This window comes from Zootoca vivipara, chromosome 9, assembly GCF_965207765.1.
Source record: "Zootoca vivipara chromosome 9, rZooViv2.hap1.1, whole genome shotgun sequence".
In the NCBI taxonomy this organism is placed as follows: domain Eukaryota; kingdom Metazoa; phylum Chordata; class Lepidosauria; order Squamata; family Lacertidae; genus Zootoca; species Zootoca vivipara.
The window spans coordinates 28,716,270-28,742,807 of NC_142592.1; the positions used below are offsets into that span (position 1 = coordinate 28,716,270).

The 26,538-nt window shown below is 42.2% G+C and overlaps 1 protein-coding gene across 4 annotated transcripts in view; it reads left to right on the forward strand.

The window, feature by feature from the left end:
* The window catches only part of FAABTP (fatty acid amide binding transmembrane protein), a 33,094-nt gene extending 15,987 nt beyond the window's left edge, over positions 1–17,107 (forward strand). For 2 of the 4 annotated variants that reach the window (XM_035128388.3, XM_035128387.3), the window contains 6 exons: positions 7,294–7,447; positions 7,950–8,063; positions 9,843–9,980; positions 10,257–10,508; positions 12,061–12,270; positions 14,800–17,107. In XM_035128388.3, coding sequence (XP_034984279.1) covers positions 7,315–7,447; positions 7,950–8,063; positions 9,843–9,980; positions 10,257–10,508; positions 12,061–12,270; positions 14,800–14,963 — 1,011 coding nt within the window. In that variant the 5' untranslated portion in view covers positions 7,294–7,314 and the 3' untranslated portion in view covers positions 14,964–17,107. Of the gene's footprint in view, positions 1–3,411; positions 3,561–7,293; positions 7,448–7,949; positions 8,064–9,842; positions 9,981–10,256; positions 10,509–12,060; positions 12,271–14,799 lie in introns of those variants that run through there. The other 2 variants (XM_035128391.3, XM_060279668.2) reach the window with 2 other exon arrangements.
* The last annotated feature ends 9,431 nt before the right edge of the window (positions 17,108–26,538 follow it).

Consider the following 26,538-nt stretch of genomic DNA (forward strand, 5'->3'; position numbering starts at 1 on the left):
CAAATAGTGCATAATATAACTGCAACGTTTCAAAGCCATTTGTTTCATAACTGCAATATAATTCAGTTCAATAACTATCACGGCAAAAATAAATAAAAACATTATAGGTTTTCTTATCAAGTAAGCAATATGCAAATGTTGTTAAATAAATAAAACATTGCTTCTACAATAATTTCCACAGAGCACAATAAAATATAGAGTGCACAATAGCAGAGTGCAGTACAAATAAATATTCAACACTCCAAATCATGGGGAGTCCAGGGGAGATAACTTTGACAGCCGTATAAACTTAGCTTTAAGCAGCAATTCATAAAAAGAATAAATTCACATTCAAAATGCCTTCCTCTTATCCTCCGCTATTATAATTGGAAGTCTTATATTCTGTACCAAGAGGGAAAAATCATAGTACAAATGAAGGCCTTGCCTCTCATCTGCATACCATACCATTTATCCCTCATTCACACCTTGACCCTTCTCCTTTTCTTATTTTATTTTATTTCACCAGAGGGGCTCAAAGGAAAATCCCATCCCAGCACACTTGTCACCTCACACCCAGTTACCCTGGCAACTTTCCAAATCCCCAGCCTCTGTTCACACCTCAAGAGATGCTCTTGCATTGCCAATGACCCTCAATGGCCCTATATTGTTTCTTAATGACCAAGTCCTTTGGATAGGTTAGCTCAGGAATTCCTCTGCAGTATTTCTCCCTTCATATCCCAAATAATCAAAATCCTACCATTTATGAATTTCTAGGCTTTAGCCACCCCCCCCAAAAAAACCCATGACACCATTATTGCCACAGACATGAAAGAGTGCACAGTTATAAGGCATATTTTGAATTTTGGGAGAGTGCTGGGGGCACCAGTCACAAAATAGATGCCATGGGGGAAGCAGCATAATACAAAATTATAAAGTGTACAGCCATGGTGAAACTTTCCTAATATTTGCCATAATAGCAAATACTTAACCGGTTGAATTTCTGCCTGTTATACCGCTGTTACAGAGCACACAAACCTTCTTTTTCTCCGTAAACCATAAGCTGCTATCATGTACTCACTTACCTGGGAGTAACCCCATGAAACACAAAGAAACTTACCTCTGAGTAGACATACTAATTCTTTTAACAAAAGTGTAAGTTCAAAGGTAGGCACTGTTGAGTCACATTGAGTTACTCACTGGTAAATAAGTACTGTACAGGATTGTCAATTTTCTTAGATATAATACATGATCTTGCACATTATGTTAGATCACACAGATACAGTAATCTAAATATTCCGAAATACAAATTAAGACATACAAAGCTTTTTCATATTTAAGGGATATTTAAGGGAGGGAGCAGTCCTTTACCACACAATTGCTTGGGAGAGTCTCATTGATTTCAGTGGAGCCTAAGCAGACAGAGGACTAATAGGGCAGGGCTGTAAGAAAGTGAGAGCATGAAATAAATTTGATTTCTGCTTGTGGAGGAAGCGGGGATTTTTTTTTTGTTTGGTGGGGGGTGGGGACTAATTCCAGGTGTCATCTGCAGGTCCTTCTGTGTCTTTTTTCAGTGTGCTTTCATGATTATTTGTGCTCATGATGTTATGGGGCAGTTATATGCAATCCTGCTTTCAATTACCTGTAGCACCCACAAAGGTTTCAGGGTGGACATACTACTTTGTTCTCAATCAGTTCAAGTCCTGTAACCTCCTGCAGAATCTTGCAACTTTTTATACTACAAATGTTGCAGTTTGTTTGTTTTGTCCTGCTACTGTTGTGCTGTAGTGCAAGAGCGCCCCTCAGGATGGCAACAATTCAATGGTACGGGGAAAGCATCACAGAACTACTAGGTAATAAAACTGATGTCTCAGGGCCTTTTCTGCAGCTGTGTTCTGCAACATGTCTCCTGACGCTTCCAGACTACAGTCACACCTTGGTTGTCAAACACCTTGGTACTTGTACGTTTTGGCTCCCGAACGATCGAAACCGGGAAGTGAGTTTTCCAGTTTTTGAAATGTTTTTGGAAGCCGAACATCTGATGTGGCTTCCGCTATTGTTTCTGGTGTGCCTGTGCAATAGGAAGCTGTGCCTTGGTTTCCAAACATTTTGGAAGTCGAACGGACTTCTGGAGCACCTCCTGTTTGAATACCAAGGTATGACTGTATTGGTATTTTGAGGTGTGAATCAATCATATTCTGGCAAATTCAGCGTGCACAATTAAAGCCAACTCTGAGCTCTTGCACAGCAACCATGCTTCCCCTCAAATTTGTCCATTTTTGGATAAGGAAATCGATGAGAAAATGCAGTGGAAAGTGCAGGACAATGCTTGTGTTGACAGCACGTCCTCTAGCCTCTTCGCTAACAAGCAAAAAGCTCCAACAGCCAACGTCGTCTACTCTCTCCTTGTGAAGAAATCGGGTTGAACGCTCAATAAGCAGCTCATCTGGAAACGTCCATTGGTGAAACGGCTGAGGTGGGCAAGAAGCAGCTGTTCTGCAGGAGTTCAAAGCACGGGCGGGGGGAGGGAGGAAGAACGTGTAATTACTCGTGCCCTGTAGCAAGGGCAGGAAAAAGCAAAGCTCAGTCGCCAACGCAAAAGCTTCTCGCGGTTGCCTCCACGCCCCGGGTCTCGGGGCAGCAAAAGGGAGGTTCGCCTTCAACCATCAAGCAGTTGCGCGTGCGCGCTAAAAAACAACTAATCGCGCTAGAGGCCTTGGAGATAGAAAGATAGAGATAAGCGAGCTAAAGGATACATAGATAAGAAATACAAGTGGCGAGCTTGAGGACAAAGAGATAGAAAAAACTTAGAGTGACAATTTTAGGGGTTTTTTTGCCTAGAGATATTACTTCCTGGTTCCTTTCGATATCCCCCCCATTCCTCCTGGGGAAAAACTGCCGCTCGCATACTAACTATCCCGATGCGGCAAAGTAGAGAGGGTTAGTGCCTTACGACCAGGCTGGAATTTAGTCCACCGGTAATATTTCTGGTTGAAAGCAGGACCGAGGCTAGTTTGGATTTCCAAATGCGTACACAGCAAAGACATGCCCGCTTAATCCTTCCCAGCTCAAATCGGAGTTTTGTGCGCAGAGGCCTCGAGCTTCCGCGAGCTCGTCGCATCCCACCACCCCGCCCCAAACTATGCATTAATCCTAGGCGGATCCACTCGGAAGGAAGTCCCACTGACTTAAAAATGGGGCTCATTCCAAAGTAAGTGGGTGCAGCAGGAATGGTTTCTGTAAGAATACAGCTAAGCACAAAGCTAAACTCGCTCCTGGATTTGCCCACTGCTTTCTGAGAGCGGCGGGTAGAGAAAGCCATTCCAGTGCCAACCCGGAACATTTTAAACGTGTGTGAGTCTATAAGTTTTTAGTCTACGGTCACTGGTTTCAAGCCACAAAGCGTCCTTTGCGCGGGGCGGGGGGCGCTGTTCTGAGGCGGCCATGGGACTTCCAAGCGCTGCGGCCGCCACTGCTGCTGCTGTTCTGCGTCTTGGCAGCGCGCGGGTGAGGAAGATGCGGCGGTTCCCACACCCCCAGCGCGGTCAGCAGGAGGAAGGGCAGGCCCCGGCGCCGGTGCTGAGGTGCGTAGAAAGCCCCGGAGGAGCACCCCTGTCCGGGCACAAGGCTTAGAAGCTCCCGATGCTCCTCTCCGAGGTGCCCGGCTCGCCATTTCGTGTCCGGGTTTCGCGCAAGGGAGAACGGGATGCTTCGCCAGCCGAGGTTGAGGTCCTCCTCGCCCCTTCCTTGTTTGTAATGCGTGTAGAGTAGACGGGCTGAAAGCGCTTGCCTTGCACGGCCTCAAAGTCTTAGGGGTTTGCTGAGTCCTGGCCGGTGGTCTGAAAACACGAACCTTGACAACTGTGCTTGGAGGGGAGACCACCAGGGAGCCTCCCATGTAAGCAGCCTTGGGTTCCAGGATGGAGAAAGGCGGGGTATAAAAGCACTAATAAATACATAGCCGCACCACCTTTTTATGGTAGTTGTCACACAAGAGTAGGTGGGCTATTATTTATTTCACTACCTTTATATCACAACCTTTCCTCCAAGGGTTCGACTAGATTGCTTTTGGGGGTATCCTCCCACTCTACCATTCTGTGATTCCCACCTTTTTCTCCAAGGAACTCAAGGGGCCTACATTTTTCCTCAGTGCTATTTTTCTAGAAAAAGAGTGTCAGAATTCACCTTGAATTTCTCCCTTGTTCTCTGAGAATGGCAATGGGGCCTACCTGACAGGTGCTGGAGTTGAGCTCCAGCTGGAAAAAAAAAAGCCCTGCTTGTCCTCACAACAACCCTGTATGAGTGACTGGCCCAATGTCACCCTGTGAGTTTCATGGCTGATTTGGAGATTTGAACTGTGGACTCCCAGGTCTTATTCTTGCACTCTAACCACTACACCACATTGCCTCTCGCTACACCACACTGGCTCCAGAGCCAGAAGACAAGAGAGACAGGTAAAGGAGGTCACCTCAGGCTCCTCCAGGTAGTTTCTCCCCCACCCCCACACCTGTATAGGGCTAGGAACCACATACTGTCCCACAGGGCCAGTGTTTCTGAATTGTTATGTGTTTGATACTTCTTTATTGTGATTTTAATATAATGCATTTTAATTTTAATTGTGAGATCCCTTGGAAGGATTTGTACCCCAAAAGGTGGGATGCAAATCAATGAAATAAATCAACACAAAGTGTGGAGTATACTCCATGTTTATGCTACAATAATATGATTAAAGTGACACTAGATTTGTGGTTTGAAACCGCTAGCTGTTAATGGTTCTCAGCATACAAAGGGGCAGTGGCAGTGATGGGGCACTGTTGGCCCAACAGGGGTTCTAATCTGGCCCATAATGTTGTTTCCCTAATCCATGCAACACCTACCATCATACAAGATATTAGGGCATGAAGCAAATTAAGACACGGTTGCTGAGGAACAACCAGTAGCTTTAAAATATGCTGATTATTCCTTGGCAGGCGGAGCTTGTATACAATGCCTTTCAAATGTAAGCCTCACTGGGATTGGTTCCCCAGCTGCCAGTTGTAGTTCCTGAGGGGAGCCAATCCCTGCTGAAAGTAGATCAAAGTCAGCATTGATCAACTGATTGGTAGTGACTTCAAGCCATGCTAGCATCAGCTGGGCTCTTCCTTTGCAATGTGTTTGGCAGTCAAGGTGAGCTGCAAAGGGGGAATGGGTCACCTGATGTCATGGTGACACCAGGTGATGGACAGGTGGTTGGCTGGCAGTGGGGGAGTTAAGGTTCTAGCCCTCCATTCTGAAAAAGGTTCTCCTGCTCTGGATTATGGGAATAAGGCTATGTTCTACCTTTGCTGCTAGAGGCAATTTGCCTCTGAATACCAGATGCTGGGAATCACAAGCGGAGATAGTGCTTGTGGTCTTCCTTCCCAAGGAGACTTGATTTACTACCATGAGAACATGATGCTGAACTAGATGGGCCTTTGGCCGTATGTACATTCCAGCCATGTGATAGAGAATTGTCCATCCAGGTAAGAAAGAGGCATGATCACAATTCAGGGGCACATTCTAAGCAATTAATTGATTAGGCATTCCAGTCCTTCCTAGTTACAACGGTCTGTATTATGTTATAAAGGTATTAACTTTCTGATCCTGTTCCTTCTAATGCCTGTGGACGTTATATAAGGAACAGTGTCTCCTTCAGCTTGTTCTTTGGAAAGGCAGTCCAGCACCCCTCCTTGAATAAGTGCTCTAGCCCTCCATTCCCTTGGACTGTTGTAGTGTGCAAACAGAGCAAATAAACCAATCAAATGTAGCGATACTCTGATTCCAAAATATTTGGATGTTTGGGATGTGCTACTAGAGCATGAGAGGATAGGTTGCTAGACTACCAACCTAAGAAGAATGCAGCGGAAAGGGCTAAACTCCATATGAGGGCTGAAGACGAGTGAATTAACTTATATGGCCCACTTTATCCATTTTAGTGCCAATGCATGAGTATGTTCACTCTATACAACTTCTCTTGCAAGTATGCTCTGTTCTAATGATACTGTGAATTTTTCCTACAATGGGCGTCATATGCTTTGCATTTTCCAAGAATGGAACATCCTCCAGATAATGAAAGTGCAGGCATTGTGATTCCCGTGTTGACTGGTGTGTACAAGCCCCATGGACACCTGTTTGGGTATTTTATGTGAGAGTATTCACAACACAGTGTTCTCATATCTACCATGTCAATCTTGCAAACTTTTCATTAATACTTTTTCATCTACTGTGCAACACTGTTGTGCATTCAGTGATGAAGCACTGTTTTTTAAAAAGAAGAGAAACAGGCCATTGCCTATCCTGTATCTTAAAGCTCTACCTCATCTCCTAATCCAGGCACCCCCAAACTTTGGCCCTCCAGATGTTTTGGACTACAATTCCCATCTTCCCTGACCACTGGTCCTGTTAGCTAGGGATCATGGGAGTTGTAGGCCTAAACATCTGGAGGGCCGCAGTTTGGGGTGCCTGTCCTAATCCATTACTGTTTCTGGATACAAAATAGCATGTTATTGACATTTGATTGCATTTCTAGAAGCTTTGCACAGAAGAGGAAAAATGGAGTTTAAGTTGTTGGGCATACTGCTGCCTGATCATGCTGCAACTCTCCATACGATTATTGAGCAGCTGTTGGAGCCTCTACTATGGAAAAAATACTTGAAAGGATAGTTTTCTAATATAAGGATGATCTCCCTCTGGCTCCTTACAATGGCTCTTTTTCAAAACTCTTAAGGCAGTGTTTCCCAACCTTGGATCTCCAGCTCTTTTTGGACTACAACTCCCATGATCCCTAGCTAGCAAGATCAGTGGTCAGGGATGATGGGAATTGTAGTCTTGAAACAGCTGGAGACCAAAGGTTGGGAAGCACTGCTCTAAGGACATTTGAATTGTTCATTAGTCATGCATGTAAAATTCTGTGTAGCAGGCCTTCACGTGCAGATTGATTTGTATTTAATGCTGAACCATTACTTGGATGAGCTCAAACAAAATGTTAAGCTTGCATGCTCTGTCCTTTGTTCTACCCCTGCATAACTGGGAAGAGGATGCCTGCCACGATTACTTTGCATTTCAAAGAATTTTGGCTTACAATTGAATTTGAAATGGGAACCAAAGTATATAACCAACAATGGGTACTCGACAAAGAAGCCAACTTCAAACTAGCTTAGGAAGCTGGCTGGTTTCACTATAGCTTCTTCTGCCTTTATTGAATGTATAGAAGCTACCTTTTCTCACTTTGTTTAATTTGCACACTTTTAAAAAAACAACAATTATCTGAAAGCTTGCTCTTGTTTCTTCTATACACAGGTGATCAGCCTTGGACTTTCCATGATATTGTTTTCTTGGGACGACTCCAACAAAGATTATTTCAAAATGATGACAAATATTATCATACTGAGTGTACTTATTTGCATTTCTTTATCTTTCTGGATTGTGTCTATGACTGCAAGCACGTATTATGGTAAAGTCTAGATTTCTACTAATGCATGATACATTTTAGTTTACAACACTCATACACAGTCTTTTATTAAACTTGGCTACTAATCCTAATGTTTTCTTAATATTTCATTTTCAAAGAATACAAGCAAATTAAAGTGTTGCCTAACATATATTTCCATAACTAGAAATAACTTCATGTGACTGTAGGATATGCATGTAAATATGCGTGTAAAATTCAGAGTGTAAAAGTTCCTTCCAATTGATGCTTTACAGGGTGTTGCTCTGAAGAGCTCCCCAATGTTGGCAAGGAATTCTATGGGAGAGGAGCATAAAAACTCACAGCTACTTATTCAGCCTTCATCCTAATCCATATTTGTGCAGAAAGAAAAGCCTATAGAAAACTCAGTGCAGTTGTGTACATAAGGAAACGAGATGATAATAACACATGTAATAAAAGAATGCTAAAGAATGTAGAAAGACACACTGCTATTCTGACATAGTGCTGTTTTTAAACTACTCTATAGGTACTTTGCGGCCTATTTCTCCATGGCGTTGGCTGGTTTCAATCTTAATTCCCCTGATAATAGCTTCACGAGGATTTAAGAAAAAAAGTCTTGATCATAGTGGAGCAATAGGAGGTATGTTCTTCTGCCTTAAGTTTGGTTGTGCCTCCATATAGTTTTGGAAATTTCCTTATTTTTCTCACCCTTCAGTGGAATCTTCAGTATTGCCATTCATCATTTTGGCTTTAATATTCTTGTGCTACTTCATCTTACTTTTTTGTATAACCTATTTTGCAAATAATGTAGTTTCTCTACCACATTCTGAAGTTATTTCCATTGCAGGGAATATTCATTCACAAGACGATGTAAGTGTCGTCCAATTGACTTAAAGCAACCATAACCTTGCTAATGTAAATGGTATATTTTTTGCCCACAATGGACTAGGTGTGGTGTATAACATTGATGAGATGTGATTGCCAAGGAGAATACTTGCCAATTATATTAGTTGGAAAAGACGGTGATGGGGAGAGGCTTATGTTCATTGATTCACTCCCAGTAGGGAATCGGCACCTGTAGTCCTGTGCTTATTTATAATAATTTCATCTAGCAGAAGCTAAAACTGTCTATTTTATTATCCTCCAAGATTTCTGAAGGGAGTAGGTATGAATGGGATCTAAATTATTGATCTGCTGTGCCAATTCAGCATTTATTATGCAAGTGGAAAAATTAAAATTGCAATACTGAGGCAAGGGGAAAAATTGATAGATGGGACATGCATGAAGACTTGTGAAGATCAAAACTGAAATGAAATTTAATACGGATGTTGGTTTGGCAGAGGGAGGCTCATGTGACCAGTATGTTTCAGTGCCAGAAAGGGAGAAGTGAAGGAAGGGAAATGAGTATAAAGAATGGAAATGAACAGTTGGAAGAAGGACATGAACAGAACTTTACCATTTATAAAAATGCAAAAAGTGCTATATTTGGGGAACCTCTGGCTGCTGTCCAAAGATGATGAAGTAGTTATAGACTCGTATGTACTAAAAGTGAGCTCAGGTTTATTATCTGTGTAACCAAAGCAAGGCTATTGAAAAACAAGAGGAAGATACTTCAGGGAGTTGCAGAAATAGAAAAAATATTTAGGAAAAGAAAGCAAAGGGACAATTCTGCACCCCACTCCTAAAGCAAGTTCAGTGGCAGCAGGAGGGGAAATGGAATGGAGTAATCTATCATGATTGGCTAGAATACTGGAAAGGTAGGCCACATTGCAACAGTTTGTTGCAATCTTCACTTGTATATTAGGAACTTTATTTTATAATACAGTGGTACCTCAGTTTATGAACACAATTGGTTTCGGAAGTCTGTTCATAAACTGAAGCGTTCATAAACTGAAGCGAACTTTCCCATTGAAAGTAATGGAAAGTGAATTAATCCGTTTCAGACGGTCCGCGGAGTAAGCGTTCATAAACTGAAGCAAACTTTCCCATTGAAAGTAATGGAGAGTGGATTAATCCGTTCCAGACGGGTCCGCGGAGTACTTAAACTGAAGCATTCATAAACTGAAGCATGGGTGTAATTGGTTCCGGAAGTCTGTTCATAAACTGAAGCGTTCATAAACTGAAGCAAACTTTCCCATTGAAAGTAATGGAAAATGAATTAATCCGTTCCAGATGGGTCTGCGGCGTTCATAAACCGAAAATTCATAAACCGAGGTGTTCATAAACCGAGGTTCCACTTTCTTATCTTACCAATTGCATAGGTAAACAGAAGATGCAATATAGTTGGGATTTTCTGCTACTTTAACTAATATTTAGACAGAACAATATTATCCTATACATTTTCATCATAGTCTAGGCTGGTTTTGAACTAATTTTTCCAGAGTACATAACTTGCAACACCATCTCTTCCCTCTTTTAGGTTTAGTAGTTGGATTTATCCTCACTGTGGCAAATTACAGCTTTTTCGCTGCCATGTTCACGTTTTTTATTACTTCCTCCAAACTCACCAAGTGGAAAGGAGACGTAAAGAGGCAAATAGATTCTGAATACAAAGAAGGTGAGAATTAAACATCAATTTTAAAGCCAATTGATTACAAAAAATGCATTTTAACTTTTAATTAAGGTGATAAAGATGTGCACAGAATGGACTATGTGCTATATAATTTATTTTTTGCCTCCCTCTTCTTTCTGGTGGGTGACTTGCAAGCACCTGAACGAAGTTCTTTGCACTAGTAATGATCTTTACTGTCTAGCTTTTATTCTTTTTCTGTGTGCTTCCAAGGATATTACATATTAAAATTCCTCTTAAGAACTTCTGTCTTCCCTTTCATAGGTGGGCAGAGAACTTGGGTACAAGTATTTTGCAATGGTGGTGTACCTGCAGAATTGGCTCTGCTATACATGATTGAAAGTGGTCCAGGCGAAATTCCTATAGACTTTTCCAAACAATATACAGCATCCTGGATGTGCCTGTCGCTACTGGGTGCTTTAGCCAGCTGTGCTGGAGACACGTGGGCTTCAGAGATTGGCACTGTCATGAGTAGTGAACCCCGATTGATAACAACCTGGGAAAAAGTTCCAGTAGGTAAGGAAAATTTTGCTTTTGTTTTTGTTTTGTTTTTTAAAAAATAGTACCATAATTTAAGGATGAATGGTTTGTGGACAGCCTGCTAAATTCATTTTTGTGGCCTGGGAAACCTTGGAGGTGTACATTTAATATAGCTTACGTAGCCTTAAATTAGGCCTGAAAAGGCTGCTTTGTGCTAGCTCATTTGTAGCTTGGCCCTTTGTTATCATAGTCTTCTACATTTGATTCAGTGACAGGCGAGTGTAACTGGTCAAACTGTCCAAAAATGATAAGTTATGGCATCTTGTGAGTCATTCTGTCCCATTTGGCCATGATTTTATGCAACTTGTTGCAGAAAAACCCATTAATTTTTTATGAGAACCTTACTAGAAATGCTACTGTATTCAAAATTCATCTCTGTCTTCTAGGATGGAAATATTTTGAATTTTTAATAGAAAAGCACAGTATCTGAAGCTTACGTTCATATTCTGAAAGTGAATAATGTCCTTCCTTAAGCTTGACTAGAACTTACTGTGTATGCATATATTATATATTCTACAGTGGGTTGCTTTGAAAAATTCTGCTTTTGAAAATGCCAGTAGCCAGTTAGTTGAGATTACAGTTGATGGAGATACTGGTTCAGTAGTTCAGTCGTACAGACAGTAATGTTATAATAATATCTTTATTACGGTCATAGACCAGCAAAAGACAGTAATATTGACATCAGTATTGATTTCTTCCTCTCTAATGAAAGTTGCTTAACTTTTTCATTCAAAAAAGGGCCATGCTTTGTATGGAGCGAGTCCTGTTGTCAACTCCATCTAGCCTGATATCTTCCTTTGTGTTCAAAATTGTAATAGATCTGCCCTGAATTTTGGTAGTTATATTTTAGTTACCCTTATTTCTTCAGACAAATTGTCCATGTTTGGATTCTTTAAGGTAACAACACTTAACGTGTCATCAAAATAAATGCTGGGATAAACATGACATTCTAGGTTTCATAATGATAGCAAGAGATCAGGAGCGGGTTTGCTGGTTTGCATGCTTCCTCCTCCCCTCATGTGAATTCCATCCTTCCATGGTTGGCTTTTAACCAGAGTTAGAAGCTGACGCTGACCATGGTTAGTGTGAACATTGGTGGTGATGTAATGCCACATTCAAGTTAATGCTGACAAGGAAAAGCAGAGAATAATTTATGGGGAGAGATCTTACAAGCCTGTGACCAGTTCCCAATCTCTTAATGCTCTCAACTAAAAAAAACCCAATGGTTGTGTCTGCACTTAATGCAGTTTGTTTGCTGACAACTTTAAGAAGTGTAATTTAAAACAGATTGTAGAACATAGTGGTTCCCCTTGTTTCTTTAACACTGGGAACACTGCTGCAAAAAAGAGTATAAGATGAATTATATCTAATTCAGTTTTATTTATTTATTTTAAGCAAAAAGGGAGATTTTTCCTCATAGTCCAAAAGTGTGTAATAAATCTACCATTAGTTTTTGTAGTTTTCATTAAGTGTATGTTCTAACAAGTTTAGAATGCCAGTTCTGTTGGACTTTTAATTTTGTTTTTAGGTACCAATGGTGGCATTACTTTGGTGGGCCTAATCTCAAGTTTGCTTGGTGGCACATCAGTAGGTGTAGCTTACTTCATTTCCCAGTTGATGTTTGTGAATGACCTGGATATATCTGCTCCACAATGGCCCATTATTGTGTTTGGCGGAATGGCTGGTTTACTGGGATCCATTACTGATTCTTATTTAGGAGCAACCATGCAATACAGCGGTAAGGTTCCCCCCCCCCCAAAAAAATGTTTTGAGATTTGTATGAAAGTGATGTAATCTCCCTATTGGGTGGGTATGGCTCTTGGTAATGATAGCATAGGCTTACTTCAAAGCATGTCATCATTCGCATTGACTTCAACTATTTCTGATTACTTGGCATACTTTGAGAATCTTGTTCTATGTGCGTTTATTTTGTCTCATCTCTGCAGCTTTGAGTTGAATTTAGATCATTTAACGATAGTACTGGGGAAAATGCCATTCCACAAATAAGCAGTGGAAATATTTAATATTGTGGGGAATTGTATTCTGTAAACCTTTGTTGACTTGGCAGAGAGGAATGGAAATGTAAACAACCAAACTGCATAGCCAGAAGGAACATGTTCCACTCACTCCTAAAAAGAGTAACATCTTGTTTGTTGGAAGCAGAACCAATTTGCACCATTGACATACCGTGTTTCCCCCTTTTTAATACGTAGTCAAAAAGTAAGCCATGGCAGGGTTTTTAATCATTTGAGAAATGTAAGACATACCCCGAAAATAAGCCATACTTCCGCGATGTGCGGAGCAAGACCACTGAGCGCCCCAACCAGCTAGCGGGACCCAGCATGCTGGCTGCAACAGGAGGAGGAAGCCTGCTGGGTCGGGTCGGTGCCCGGAAGCGGTGGCTGCTGCTGCAGCGCCGATAAAGCGTGCAGCAGTGCCGCACGGAGCACCGAGGGCACAAGCCAGCAGGACCCAGCTCCTGCAATGCCGGCCATGGCAGGAGGAGGAAGCCTGCCAGGTCGGGTTGGCGCTCGGAAGTGGCGGCGGCTGCAGCGCTGACAAAGTGCGAAGCAGCGCTGCACACTCTGTGTGTGTGTGTGTGTGTGTGCGTCCGTCTCTTTCTCTGTGTGTGCGTGCGCGTCTCTCTCTCTCCCTGTGTGTCTTTCTCTCTCTCTCCCCCTGTGTGCGCGTCTGTCTCTCTCTGTATGTTTGTGATCGCGTCTCTCCCCCCCCTCCCCGACAGAGAAAAGGTGCCGTGCAGGTTCCTCTTTGGCTCATCATTCAGCTGCCCTGGCCTCCTTGCCGAGAGCTGACGCCGCTCCTCTCCCCCTCCTTCCCGCACGGAGCACCAAGGGCACGAGCGTCAGGAGGAAAGAGAGAGGGGCTCGTTGCTTGCGGAGGGAAAAGCGTGGGCTCGTTGCAGGTTTACCTCACAGCTGAGGGGGCAGCAGGGGCCAAGCACCTTCCCACCCCTCCCCAGAGCCCAGCCCGCAGGCTGTTCCCCTCAGGAAATGCGGCTCTTCCCGTCCCCGAGGAGAGCCGCCAGCCCTGGAGCGCCTCTCTGCCGCCCGAGGCTCTCGAAAGGCCGCCTCAGAAGCAGGCAGCTCCCTTACGCCATCTCCGTATCCCGCCGGCGGGGTTACTCAACCCGTTCGGCAGGACTGCCCCCGCCCCCGCCTCTTTGCAGAGTTTGTGCAGCTTGTGCGGCTCTGCCTAACTTCTTGCGCGGCAGGCAGGCGGGCGTCCTCCCATCGGCGCGGCGAGCTTTGCAGAATCGGGTGCTGCAACTCGGAAGCCGGCCAGGCGAAGCTTAGCTGCCAATCAAAAGGACAGGGGTGTACGCAAGACGTTCTCCTTAGTTGCTTGGACCAGTTTGGTGATGGTGATAATGATGCCCTTTGTTGAATCGGTAGAATTGTAGAGTTAGAAGGGACCCTCGGGGGTCATCTAGTCCAACCCCCTACAATGCAAAAATCTCAGCTAGGTCATACATGGCAGGTGGCCATCCAGCCTCTGCTTAAAAGCCTCCAAGGAAGGAGAGCCCTTGACTCAGGATGGGTAGGAGGGGAAAGGGAGAGAATAGAAGAGGCAGAAAACGGAAAGGACCATAACAAAGTGGCAGAGCACCCTGTGCTCTGTATGCATAAGGATCCCAGGTTTAACCCCCAGGTACCCCCAAGTTTGAAATCCTGGAGAGCTGCTGCCAGCCTGGTTGACAGCAATAATGGTAGAGGACACACGTAGCATTAAAAAATCCCAGTTTCAATTGCTGCAATTGCTTGCTATGTATTATGTATTGTATTTAAATAATCTCCTTATTTTCTTGTTTCATTTAATGGATGTTATGTACATCATGTTGTGCATTATGTTACAGTATTATGTTGTAAAACCTGGATAGCTCAGTTGGCTAGAGTGTGGTGCTGATAATGCGCGTGGAAGAGAGCGCTGAGCATCCTGAGCCAGTGGGACCCAGTTGTACCGGCACTTTAAAAAAAAGAAAGAAAAAAAGACACCCCCTGAAAATAAGCCACCGTGTGTTTTTTTGAGGGAAAAAAGTTATAAGACGGTGTCTTAAAAAAGGGGAAACACGGTAAATAGGGACAAGAAATTGTATGTAGGGTTGCAGTCTTAAGTTGTGTATAAATGTTCACAAATAGTTATAATCTATCGGTGTTGGTAGATGTTCATTTGATGACACACATGCTAGTTATTGGGTGAAAAGGACCTCTCCATCCAATTGTTTTCTATATTGTATTTCATTCTTCAGGCTTAGACACAAGTACTGGAATGGTTGTCAACCATCAGACAAAAGACGCAAAACACATATCTGGAAAACCTATCCTAGATAACAATGCGGTGAATCTCTTCTCCTCTGTAGTCATTGCTTTGTTGTTGCCAGGAGCAGCATGGGGATTTTGGCCAAGAGGCTGAAGTGAAAGCATTGACTCCCATATCTTTTATTAAAACAAGCTATGACCTAAAGGAGTCTATACAATGCACTCTGGACTGGAATCTGTTTTCCTACAACTGCTACACAGGCCATGAGGAATCATCAGGCTATTGAAGCTACACTTCTGTAGCAGCTGCTGTTATTGTAGGAAAAGTAGACTGGAAAGAGGCAGTATTGATTTGACATCGCTTTGGTAATGGAATACAGTTCTGCCTGAAGTTTCTTCATCTGCTGCTTACAAGGTTGTATGCTTGATCTCAATTCATTCTCTACCATCTAGTAATTTATTGAAGGAAATGGGAAACTAAGGTGTTAACCTATCACTGAGTACAGTTGTGTTCACAATCAAAGCAATGGACTTAACATTATACATCTCCTAACTTCTATTGTATTGTAGGATGCGGAAAACACTTTTGAGGTGGTTTCCTCTGTGCACCATCAAAAGGTGCTGAGGCAGTTAGGACACGAATGTTTGAATGGCTTCATAAGATCAAAAGCTTTTTCTTTCTTTCTTTTAGTAGAACACATCAACAAAAACCAGGCTCTGAAAGAATCTGTGTTGTTTCTCTTAGAACTAAAATGTGATCATTCTAATAACACTATTGGTGTCTAAAGTTTAAAAATTGGCAGAATGCTTGTTTTGGTCCATATCTTTAGCTATTCTTATTAGCTATGGTTTTATCCGAGCATATTGAACAAACAGCATTCTTTACATTCATTTCATTTACTTCTGTGTTTCGTGATGTATGTTTTGCTTTTAAAACCTGAAGGAGGTGGCAGCCTGCAGATTCACTTTAGTCAACAATAAATGCAGGTTTCGATCTTGACCATTCAAGGTGCCCATTCCGGAACTAGATTTCTGAGCTTTCAGAAACCTCATCTTTACACAGAACTGTGGTAAAAGTTGTACTTCTGTATAACTAAATGCAACTCTTCTCAGGATGTGAAATTTCTCTTGTGCTAATTAAAACCTTTCAAGTAGTATGATTGTAAAATCTGCTCTAATATACTTTTGTTTTATCTAGTTTGTTTGCAAACAGATGTGTTTTCTGTACTCTTATATTTGTTGCTTTACAGCAGTTTTATATTGGTCAGAGATGCTAACACTTTCAATCTGGCATATAATACTTAAGAAAATCTGTAGGATGTTATTGTTATGACTCACAAACTACTTTTAAGACTGTATCCATTCAGAGTTGTCAATATTTTCAAGTTGGTAGTTACAAATTTAACTTGTCAATGGGATCATGATCTTGTAAGGTAAAACAGGGGTCATGGTCTTACAAGGCAGATCACAAGAATATTTCAAAAGTTGGACAGCAAAACACTGGATGCCTTGAACTTAACTCGTTCACACAGTGATTAGACATTTGACCTTGTGCAACATTCATTGTAGAAAGATTTTTATAGTGTAGATAGGATTACACTGGGTACAATAAAGTGAATATAACACCTCAAAGCAGCATATAAATTGCACTAATGTTACAGAACCATTGTGAAAAGTTTGTGCTTTATGGGAACATGGAAAAGGTATAAAAAGAGGAGACAACAAAGGGAGGCAAAAAGTGGTACCTTAGATAACATTTATTGTCTTTTATAGTAGAACGCATCAACAAAGGTTCACTTTAGAAGGTATCTGTGCTGTTTTTGTTATAATTGCCATGAGATAGTTCTAATACTACGGCATAATTGATGTCTAAAGTTTAAAGTTGGTCCTTTGTGGGAGGATGGCAAAGATATAAAAAGGGGGGTTTAAAAGTTGGAACTTGGAATAAGGCAAGAAGAAATTGATGGAACTGGGAAAAGAGCTAGCAGAGAAAAGCTCTCTCTGATGACGAACACATTCTAGCCATCGTCAGAAGAGTGAGAACACAGGAAAGTGTGAGCAAGTTGTAAAGGAAAGGGAGAGAGGATAAGTGGGCTGAGATTTAACACTTTGAATGATTTTCTTTTTTTCTTTTTTTAATATAAGAGGGAACATACATTTTAATATTCTTTGCCTCAGGGCTCTTCCTTTGAGTTCTATAGGGCTATTTGTATTGGAAGTGCATATAATTTCTTTTCCAGATGAGAGCTTGTTTTATAAAATTATACCTATTTGAATAAATCTGACTTAAAAATGAAATCCATTTTTTGTTTTTATTGTTTAGCCATTACAACAACTTTAGAAAAATAATTAAAACCAAATTGAAGACAAATTGCTTTGAGAACACTCAGACATTATTATATGACAGCATCAGTTACTTTTATCCTAATAAATGTTTCTGCCTTAGCTAGCACCAGTTGTTGTTTTTTAAAGGCAGCTCTTCATTATCCTGAAATTATTATTGAAAAGCCAAGCAAATCTGTCTTCTGAAGGATGGATAACTCTGACACACATTTTAGAGTCTGTAAAATATTTTGACCTGTAGTCAAAATACAGGTGAAACTCGGAAAATTAGAATATCGTCAAAAAGTGATTTATTTCAGTAATGCAACTTAAAAGGGGAAACCAATATATGAGATAGATGCATGACATGCTAAGCAAGATATGTCAAGCCTTTATTTGTTGTAATTGTAATTATTTGTCACTAGGCAGGTCAATTATAAATGGAATGGAATTAATGAAATGTAATCAAGATGTTTATTTTTGTATTATTGTAACTATTTGTTTTATTACTGTGGAATTTCCAAAAGAAAGCATTTGTAAAAATTAAAAGAAAAAATAATAATAAGTTGCATGACTGAAATAAATGCACTTTTCGATGATATTCTAATTTTCCGAGTTTCACCTGTAAATAGTGGGAAATATCTATACAAAAATCAGACCGGGTTTGTACATGTCATGCATAGTGAGCTTTAAGCTGTTCTGTCACGTGTATTTTGAATTCAGTATTATAACATTTTCTGTATGCATGTCTTCATGGAAATAATATCACGATGTTACACTGGAATGCACCTCAGTCTGGGTAAAGACATGCAGAGATGTTAGGTTGCTGCAGAAGATGGCAGCCCCCAGTACTGATTGGCAAGTAGCTTGTGAGGTCACCCAGAAGACAGGAAGTTGAATTTATAAATGAGCATCTGGGGTTTTAAAAATAAACAGGCAGCCTTTCAGAAGCCAGGCAGGGGGAACATGCTTTGCAAATGAATGATTTTGACTCTTAATACACGCACCTGTCATTTAAAAAAGTGTTGAGTCACGAAGAAGCTGGGATAATCTTGCATTGAAGGTTTTCTTAATATTAACTTACGTGTAACGTTAGGTTAAATCCAGACTTCATTGTCCGCTAGTGGAAGCACTCTTGCCTGTGGGAGAATTTTGGTCCCACCGATGGAAGACACTTGCTGGTGTCATGTTCCACATTATTCTGGAACATTATTCTGGAGGAACTGTCTGGACCAAAGTTTTGGTGGGTGGGTAGGGCCTTGGGAGCAAGGGGAATCTGCAGAAGTCACTTCCCCTTGCCTCTTCTGCCAATGGAAGCTTTGTCCGAAAATAAAACTCTGCTCAAGGGATGCTCCTGCCAGTAGGTGCAAAGTCTGAATACATGCAACTTTGTGAACTCTCATGTGAATGCTAAATAGTGGTGAAATGTTTCGAGCATGGCATTTAAGAGAGGTCACTGTATGAGGTCAGCTTATGATACGGATCTGGTTTTTTTGTGCTTTTATAGGCCTATGCCCTATGTCAGGGGTGTCAATCTCAAATTCATCGGGGGCCGCATCAGCAGTTTGGTCACCCTCAAAGGGCCGGTTGTATCTGTAGGACTATGTGTCCACTCTTTATTATCATAAATTATTGTCACTGCATTCAATTATTACTTTTTTTGTAATAATGTAAGTAATAACTAGCTCTGAAAGCAGAAACATAGTCAGAATAATGGCAAGTAGATATTCAAATGTACAATTATTGTACAATTTATTAAAAAATGATTTTTGGTAACAGACAGTATTTTTTTTTAAAAAAAAAATACAAATATTGCCAAACACTGTTTATTACACATATGGCAAACACAAGGCATTAACTTTTTTTTAATTTTTCTGAAAGAAGAGTCCCACAGGAGGAGGCATCAATAGCACTGGCAAAGGGGCTCCGCGGAGTGAAATTTGGTGGAAGGAGCACCTTCCAGTGGTCTGAGCCTATGAACTTTTTACAAGTACAGCAGGAAAACAAATGTGAAGGGGAACGGCAGGCGGGCAGGCGCCTCCTTTCGGGCCCGGAGGTGTGAGGGCACAGAGCGCCTTTCTTCTGCGTTGTGGGAACTTGCGCGGAGCGCGAGAAGCACGCGCGGAGTTGGCGCTCGTACTGCTGCGGCGGAGGCGGAGTCTCCCGGCTGCACATCTGAGCGAAGCGCGAAGCGCTTGCTCCTCCTCCCCTAGCGCTGCGCTCCTCCTGCTCGCCTGGCTGCTGCTGATACCGCCCTCCCTCGCTGTCTCCCGCATCAAACTTCAGGAGCTGGAAAAAAGCCTTGTCGTGCACACAGCAAAAAAGCCTTGTCGCTGCCGGGGCTCGGGCAAGGCTCACCGGTGCTCCGCTCACTGCCTCAAATCCAATATGGCTCGATCGACCCAGGCGCATGCGCCCGCCATCTCCCTCCCCGCTCCTCTCCCCTCACTCCAGAGGCTTTTGGGGCGCTCACAACGCACTCCCGAGCCCTGGCGCCGGCCGGCGGCTGCGGATGGACAGGAGTCCGCGGAAGGGCTCAGTCTGACCCTCCCCCCTTCAGCGGCTACGCGGGCCACATGACGAGGTCTCGCGGGCCGGATTTGGCCCGCGGGCCTTGTGTTTGACACCCGTGCCCTATGTGGAATCCATTGAGTTTTGAAAACCTGCTTCAATATAACCCTTAAAAGCAATGCTCTTTCAGAAGAGGTATAGCAAAACCAGTCAGGGAGGGAGTAATGAATTAAGAAAAAGCATATTTTTTAAAATATATTTTTCAGAATGTGGTTCAGGGGTATGCATGCTGACCAATTGATCTTTTACCCTATGTTAAAGACTCCCTGCCCAAGAGAAACTAGGATACTGTTGGCTTGTGGATGGATAATAGCTTTTGAAATCCTTTAAACTTTCACTTTAGACACATTACCTACCTAGATCACACTTTTCCCCTCAGTAACATTCTCTTGTTAAACCGGCTTTACAGGTTTTTGTTGCACTTCAGCAAATATCAGGAGGGCAAGTTGAAAATGCCCTCCAGTAGCAGGAATAGGATTGCTGCAATAGACACAAGCGTTTTCTTGCACCTATTGTGGGAACCAGTTAGTATACACAATGCAGAGTTGCTTCTCTTCTGTCTCCTCCCATTCCAGTATTATTTTGGAAGACTGCACATTTTTCACTTTAACTATGGGAAATAGCATATTATATGTGGCAAGCCCAAATCCTTGGCTAGTGGTCTCTGCCTTGCTGAATCCCGGGTTGTGCATGCCTGTCTCAACATGTCTCTTCGTGATTGCTCTGTGCTCAGTGCACACCTGCTGCATGTTCTACCTAAGGGAAAACAACACCCACAGAAACCAGACAGAGATGAAAGAGAGAACAACAGAGAAAATACACATGAGGGGAAGGAAGAGGAGAGGCAATATCTTGTAGGCAAATGATTCCAAGGAAGAACGCCAGCTGTTCTCTTATTCTGGGGCACCACCCTCTTCCTTATTATTCCACTTGTTCTAGAGACCACATTCCTTCAGTGAAAACAGGATCCAAGGAAACCGATACCACTTTCATTATTTTATTTGCTGGTTTAAATCAGCAATATTGATAATTGCTGGTTTTCCTGTATGTCCTGGCCTGCTTTAAGTCCTTTTTTGAAGTGTTGAATAAAATGCTTTTGTTTAAAGACTGTGAAAAGACATTAATTCTATGATGATTCAGAGTGGGGAGTGCCACCTACTGGTTTTCTCATGTATTTTCTGGAAGCCCTGGAGCTGGAAAACCGGGGTATGAAATCTAATTTGGTCAAAGAAACCTTATACTGTACTCAACACTAATGTCTTCTAACAAATGCAACTGATTTGTAAGAAAGACTGTACAACCTGAAAAAAAGAGACAAGTTAGTGGAGTTTGTAACCTGAAGCGTTTGTAACCCGAGCTACCACTGTACTTTTTGTCTGTATAATTCTAAGCACCATATCATGGGTTCCCTGGTGGTCTCCCATCTGGGCCAAGTGCCCCTATTTTCCAGGGACCAGCCCCAGATTTACCGAAGCCATTGTGATACCTCCCTCTGCTGGCTCACTGGTCACCAGAGTGCTAAAAGGCTTGGTGAGCTCCTATGGTTGGACCATTTCACGTTTGTTACAGGAAGAGGATAGACATGTAAGTAGGATTTCTTTCAGCATCTGCATTCTGTGATGATATTGAATTCCTCTTGAGCTTAGAGGCATTAGAGAATACTAAACTGTGAGCCCCATTTCTCTCTTTTCTAGGCTTTTAAAGCTGAGAAAAGTCTTTTCCTGTCTGGGAAGAAAAAATAAAAATTCCCCTCTCCCTGAGACCTTCCCCTCGCCCACAACCTCTCCCTCCGCCTGTGGACCCCTTTTTGAGAGGACACAAAAGGTAAGACCCTTCAGCATATAGATATTGCTTCCAGAGTAATTTTAGCCCCTAAGGTTTCTTAGGAAAGGTCTCTCTGTAACTGTCTGAAGCCTATTTCGAGGTTCAGAAAATAAACATATCGCATGTGGCTCTTTGTTTCCCTGTAACCTCTGTATACCTCCTGCCATCCTGATCTGGAGAAAGATGGCGGGAGGAAGAAAGAACAAAGAAAACATGAAGGTAATGTCTATTTCCAAGGATATGTTCAGGGTATATAAGAAAGTCCCTAAAAACAGTTATAATTGCTAGCCTTCTCTTCTTTTCCATTTAGATGACATAATATTTGAAGACCTGGAGGGAGAGCAGGTGCAGGACAGCTTTTATACTGACACCATGAACCACATAATAATAATAATAATAATAATAATAATAATAATAATAATAATAATAATAATTTATTTTTACCCCACCCATCTGTCTGAATTTCCCCAGCCACTCTGGGTGGCTCCCAATCGAGTGTTAAAAACAATACAGCTTTAAATATTAAAAACTTCCCGAAACAGGGCTGCCTTCAGATGTCTTTTAAAAATAGGATAACTGCTTATTTCCTTGACATCTGATGGGAGGGCGTTCCACAGGGCAGGTGCCACTACTGAGAAGGCCCTCTGTCTGGTTCCCTGTGACCTCACTTCTTGCAATGAGGGAACCGCCAGAAGGCCCTCGGTGCTAGATCTCAGTGTCCAAGCTGAATGGTGGGGGTAGAGACGCTCCTTCAGGTATACAGACCCTGAGCATGGAGTTTGCCATCACTCTACAAACGCTGGGCAGAGCTCCACCATGGAACGAACCTCACCATTTCCTCAGTGAGCGTGTCTCTTTCTTTGGGGCTCAACTGCAGCATGCTCTGGGATACAGCACTCATGGTAAGGCAACCTTCTGAGAAACAGCTTTTTGGTGAGCAGTGCATGCTGTCATGAACCTCACCTTACAGCTTGGACTGTCCTTCCTCCGAGACGCCGAGGAAGCACCAGGGCTGCCTGGGTCACAGCGGGCTCTAAAGAGCCAGACTCCACCTGGCCCAGCAGGAGTGGGGACGAGGTAAGAAGCACCGGGGCTGCCATGGGAGCTGAGCCAGATTCCTCGCGCCACCAGGAGCCGGCCTGGCCCAACTACGCATCGCTTTTATATTTTTATTTCAGAAGCATATACTTTTTAAAAAGAATTTTATGCTGAAGCCCTGCGTGCATTTGCCTGGGAAGGAGCCCATTGAAAAATAATGGTGTTTCCGAGCAGTCCATATGAAGGACTGCATTATTAACTGCACTTAAATGAAAATCTTCAAAATAACATAATTAGCCACGTGGAGAGAGAAGTACAGTCATATTTTCTGGGTTTTGTAGATTAATTTCTCAGTCAAAAGCTGTGGAGATTAGACATTCTTGAGCACATCTTGTTTCTGATGGGGAGTTTTTCCTTTTCACCTTTTCACCTTAGCAACTTTGGATCTATACTTCAGACGGTGAGCTGGGAAGCAGTTATTTTTGGATTTGGAAATTGCTTTTGATTAGAGTTGGAGCTTTAAAAATGAATGGTCCCACTCCCAAATGTGTTCTCACTGGGAGTTGCTTCTTGATCTGCTATGTGTTGTATTTGTAGATAGCAACCGTGATATAGTTTATCTGAAATTACCAACTATTTTCACCTTCAGAACATTTCCCCCCTATCTGCAGAGACTCCCATTCCCATAAAGATGAACAATAGTGCTGAGGAGATAGATACGCAACTACGGTAGCTAACCAAAATTCTCCATAGGTATCTTAAACTGAAACCCATAGGATTCTAAAGCAATTTATGGCATTGTGTGTCATTGCCAGCCTACGTCTGATAGCTTATTTGCAGATCTTTGGTCCTTATTTGTGTTCTTCGATAAAGCTGACTGGGAGGAGAATAAAAGCAGGTATGCTTCTGCTTCTCTCATTGCTAGGGATGTACAGATCTGTCAGTTTGAGTTTCTCTCATCTTCTCATTTCCCCCAATCTTAAATTCAGTTCTCTGCATCAGTTTGCAATTTTAAAAAAAGTTACCATGAAGATTAATCGGTATTTAAATACTAATTTCTCCTAATATATGTTTGTATGCAAATTTGCCTAATATGCACATTTTCACCAATGTACAGGTAGTGATCTCTGACGATCCACCAGACTGCCACAAGGGCACACGGCATGGTTCTGCTATCCGATACACAGGATAAGCTGGAGCACACGTTAAAGATTCTGGCAAAGAGGGTTCTTAGAAAACCAGCTACCATATTTTCCAATGCCCAGGCCAAAGAGACAACATTCAAGGCTCCAATTCCAGCCGTGTAGCCATTTAATCTGGAACAGAACCTGGTACCATTTCATGTACATGGAACAGAACCTGCCTCTCAAATTGCAGACCTGAGAAACTCTGAACACTGCCCCCTAAGCTGAACAACCCTAGGATGTTCTGCATGTAGATGATTCCCCCCCCCCTCTGTCAGGGACTGTCAGGATACTGAGGAGAGGATGTTGGAGGCTGTGGGGACAAGAGGCTGACCCACAGGAAGGGGACAGTGATTTGTGGGGTTTTGTGCCTCCTGTGAGGCAGGAACCACACCTGGGGGGAGGCGAAGAGTCTGAGCAGGCGGAGATGGAGGATGGGGAGCAGCAGCCGGGGCAGGAAGAAGGCAGAACGCCCAGGAACAGAGGAAGAGGTGGCGCCTGAGGGGAGGCTCAGCAGAATCTCCTCTGTCCCCCAGGACTGGCAGGGGAAGCTTGAAGTGACAGGCACAGTGGCAACTTCCCTGCAGGAGATGTTGCAGGTTGCTTACGCTTGCGCTGTCAGACAAGGGTACTTATGTTTGGATGGAGGCATGCTTCTGCTGTTGCTCCAACATTCCAGCTCGGATGCCAGCTACACAGAAGTGTGTGTATGTTCTGTGCATCTTAGGAGCTACTGTTAAGTGTATGCTTTGTCCATAAAGAATTAAACTAACGGCCATTTGTCCTTGGTCTGGGTGTGCTGAGGACACATTTCCCCACTTCATAGCCATTTAGTCTTTACATACCCAGTACCCCACCTCCACCCCCACCCCCCAAGAGTTGTAGAGCAGTAGTGAGGAACTTTTGGCCCTCCAGATATTTTCATCTGATTGAGTTTGCTTATTTCATCCTCATTATCAACCCCTTTTCCTTTTGTGTCCCATCTTTTAGATTATGTATCTGAGAGCAGGAACTATCTTACTACACATAGTTGCAAACTGCTTTGGTCGCCTGTGTTTAACTAAAGAGCAGAAAAAAATGCTTTAAATAAAATAAGTGGCTTTTTAAAGATCTACAGGTGGCATTTGAGCACTTTCCTTGTTTGTTAATGCATTTTTTAAATTAGAGCTTTAATTATAAAATGCAGTGTCTCTTTCAGTAGCAATTTGTCCATATGTAGCAAAGGGAACATTTTTAGATTGCTTCTCAAAACGCATTAGCAACAATGCAGCGCAAAGGCAACAATATAAATCAATTTGCTTCTTCAGCTGACAGAGCACCTGGCTGTTCTATCTAACCATATTATTTAAAGGTCATTCCTAAAAATGGATTCTTTGCAATCTGTTTCTGGTCCTTAAGCTTTGAAAATGGTTCTGTGATGAATGACTTTCATTTAAAATAGATGGGCCTGATATAACTGTTTCCTTTGTTACTACAAGTGTGAGTATAGATATATTGCTCTAGAAAGATGAGTTACTGTGAGCAAGCAGATGCAACTGCTTAAAAGCTGGGTGTTAAAGCTGTGCAAACTTAGGGTCTGATAAACCTGAACATTAGTACGTAATCCAAGAGCCAGCTCTTAGCTCAGAAGAGACTCATACTGGAATTTATAGCAGAAGGTACAAAGTAGTCTAAAAATGGTTGGAAGAAATGTACTAGTGAGGCAAGCACAGAGGCAGGCAATGCTAGTTCTACAAGCAAATTCAGTCCCACCTCTTCCCCCAATAAACACAGCTTTGTACCGTGTTTCTCATATTATAAGACATGTCTTATATTTATTTTTTCCTCAAAAAAACACAATATGGCTTATTTTCAAGGGATGTCTTATTTTTTTCCTTCTCCTCCTGCCGCGGCCGGCATTGCTGCTGCACCTATCACTATGTCTTATTTTCGGGGTATGTCTTATATTCCTTGAATGCTTAAAAATCCTGCTATGGCTTATTTTATGGGTATGTCTTAAAATATGAGAAACAGGGTACTAGCCAGGTTCAAATCTCCTACGCTGCCTTTCATGTCTACCAACTTAACTGATCTTAAGGGTGAGGAAGCAAGCATTGCCTCCAACCTCCCCCTTAAGACACAGCAAGGTTAGCATGGGTGAAGGCACTCCTTGAAAAAGCTGTCCCTAAACTACTTAGAGTAAACAAAAAAAACCCGTGTTGCACAACATGAGCCAGCAATATGAAAAGCAACACGATGGCCAGAAACAATTACAATGTGAAAAACTTATGGAATGATTCAAAACACCAAAACTAACAAACTGAAGTCTCTGAAAATCCTTAAATGAATCACGGTGCCAGACTTTACCCGGCGGAGAACAAGCTGTGAAGCTTCATATATTGGCTATATGGTATATATATTTTCAAAAAATGAAAAATTTAGAAAAATGTTGTTAGTAACAGTGACTACATAATCGCATGAGCACTGTTCCAGAGTATTTTTCATTCACATGTACTATATATTATATCTATTCGAAAAAAGATTGGGTATGTAACTTCTTTATGTTACAGTTTATAATTTCTACGCTATTTGAAGTTGTTATGCACGTGCAGGTCATCGTTTGAATATTTTATTTTCAGTTAATGAAGAAATGACATATTTTTCTACTTACGAGTGTTGAACTAATTGGCTGATGAATAATTCAACGAAACAGTAGTTGTTATTCGGAAACACTGTTCAGCAGAGTTGGACATCAGAATTGGACATTTGCTGATTATACAAAGCTTCACAGCTTGTTCTCCACTGGGTAAA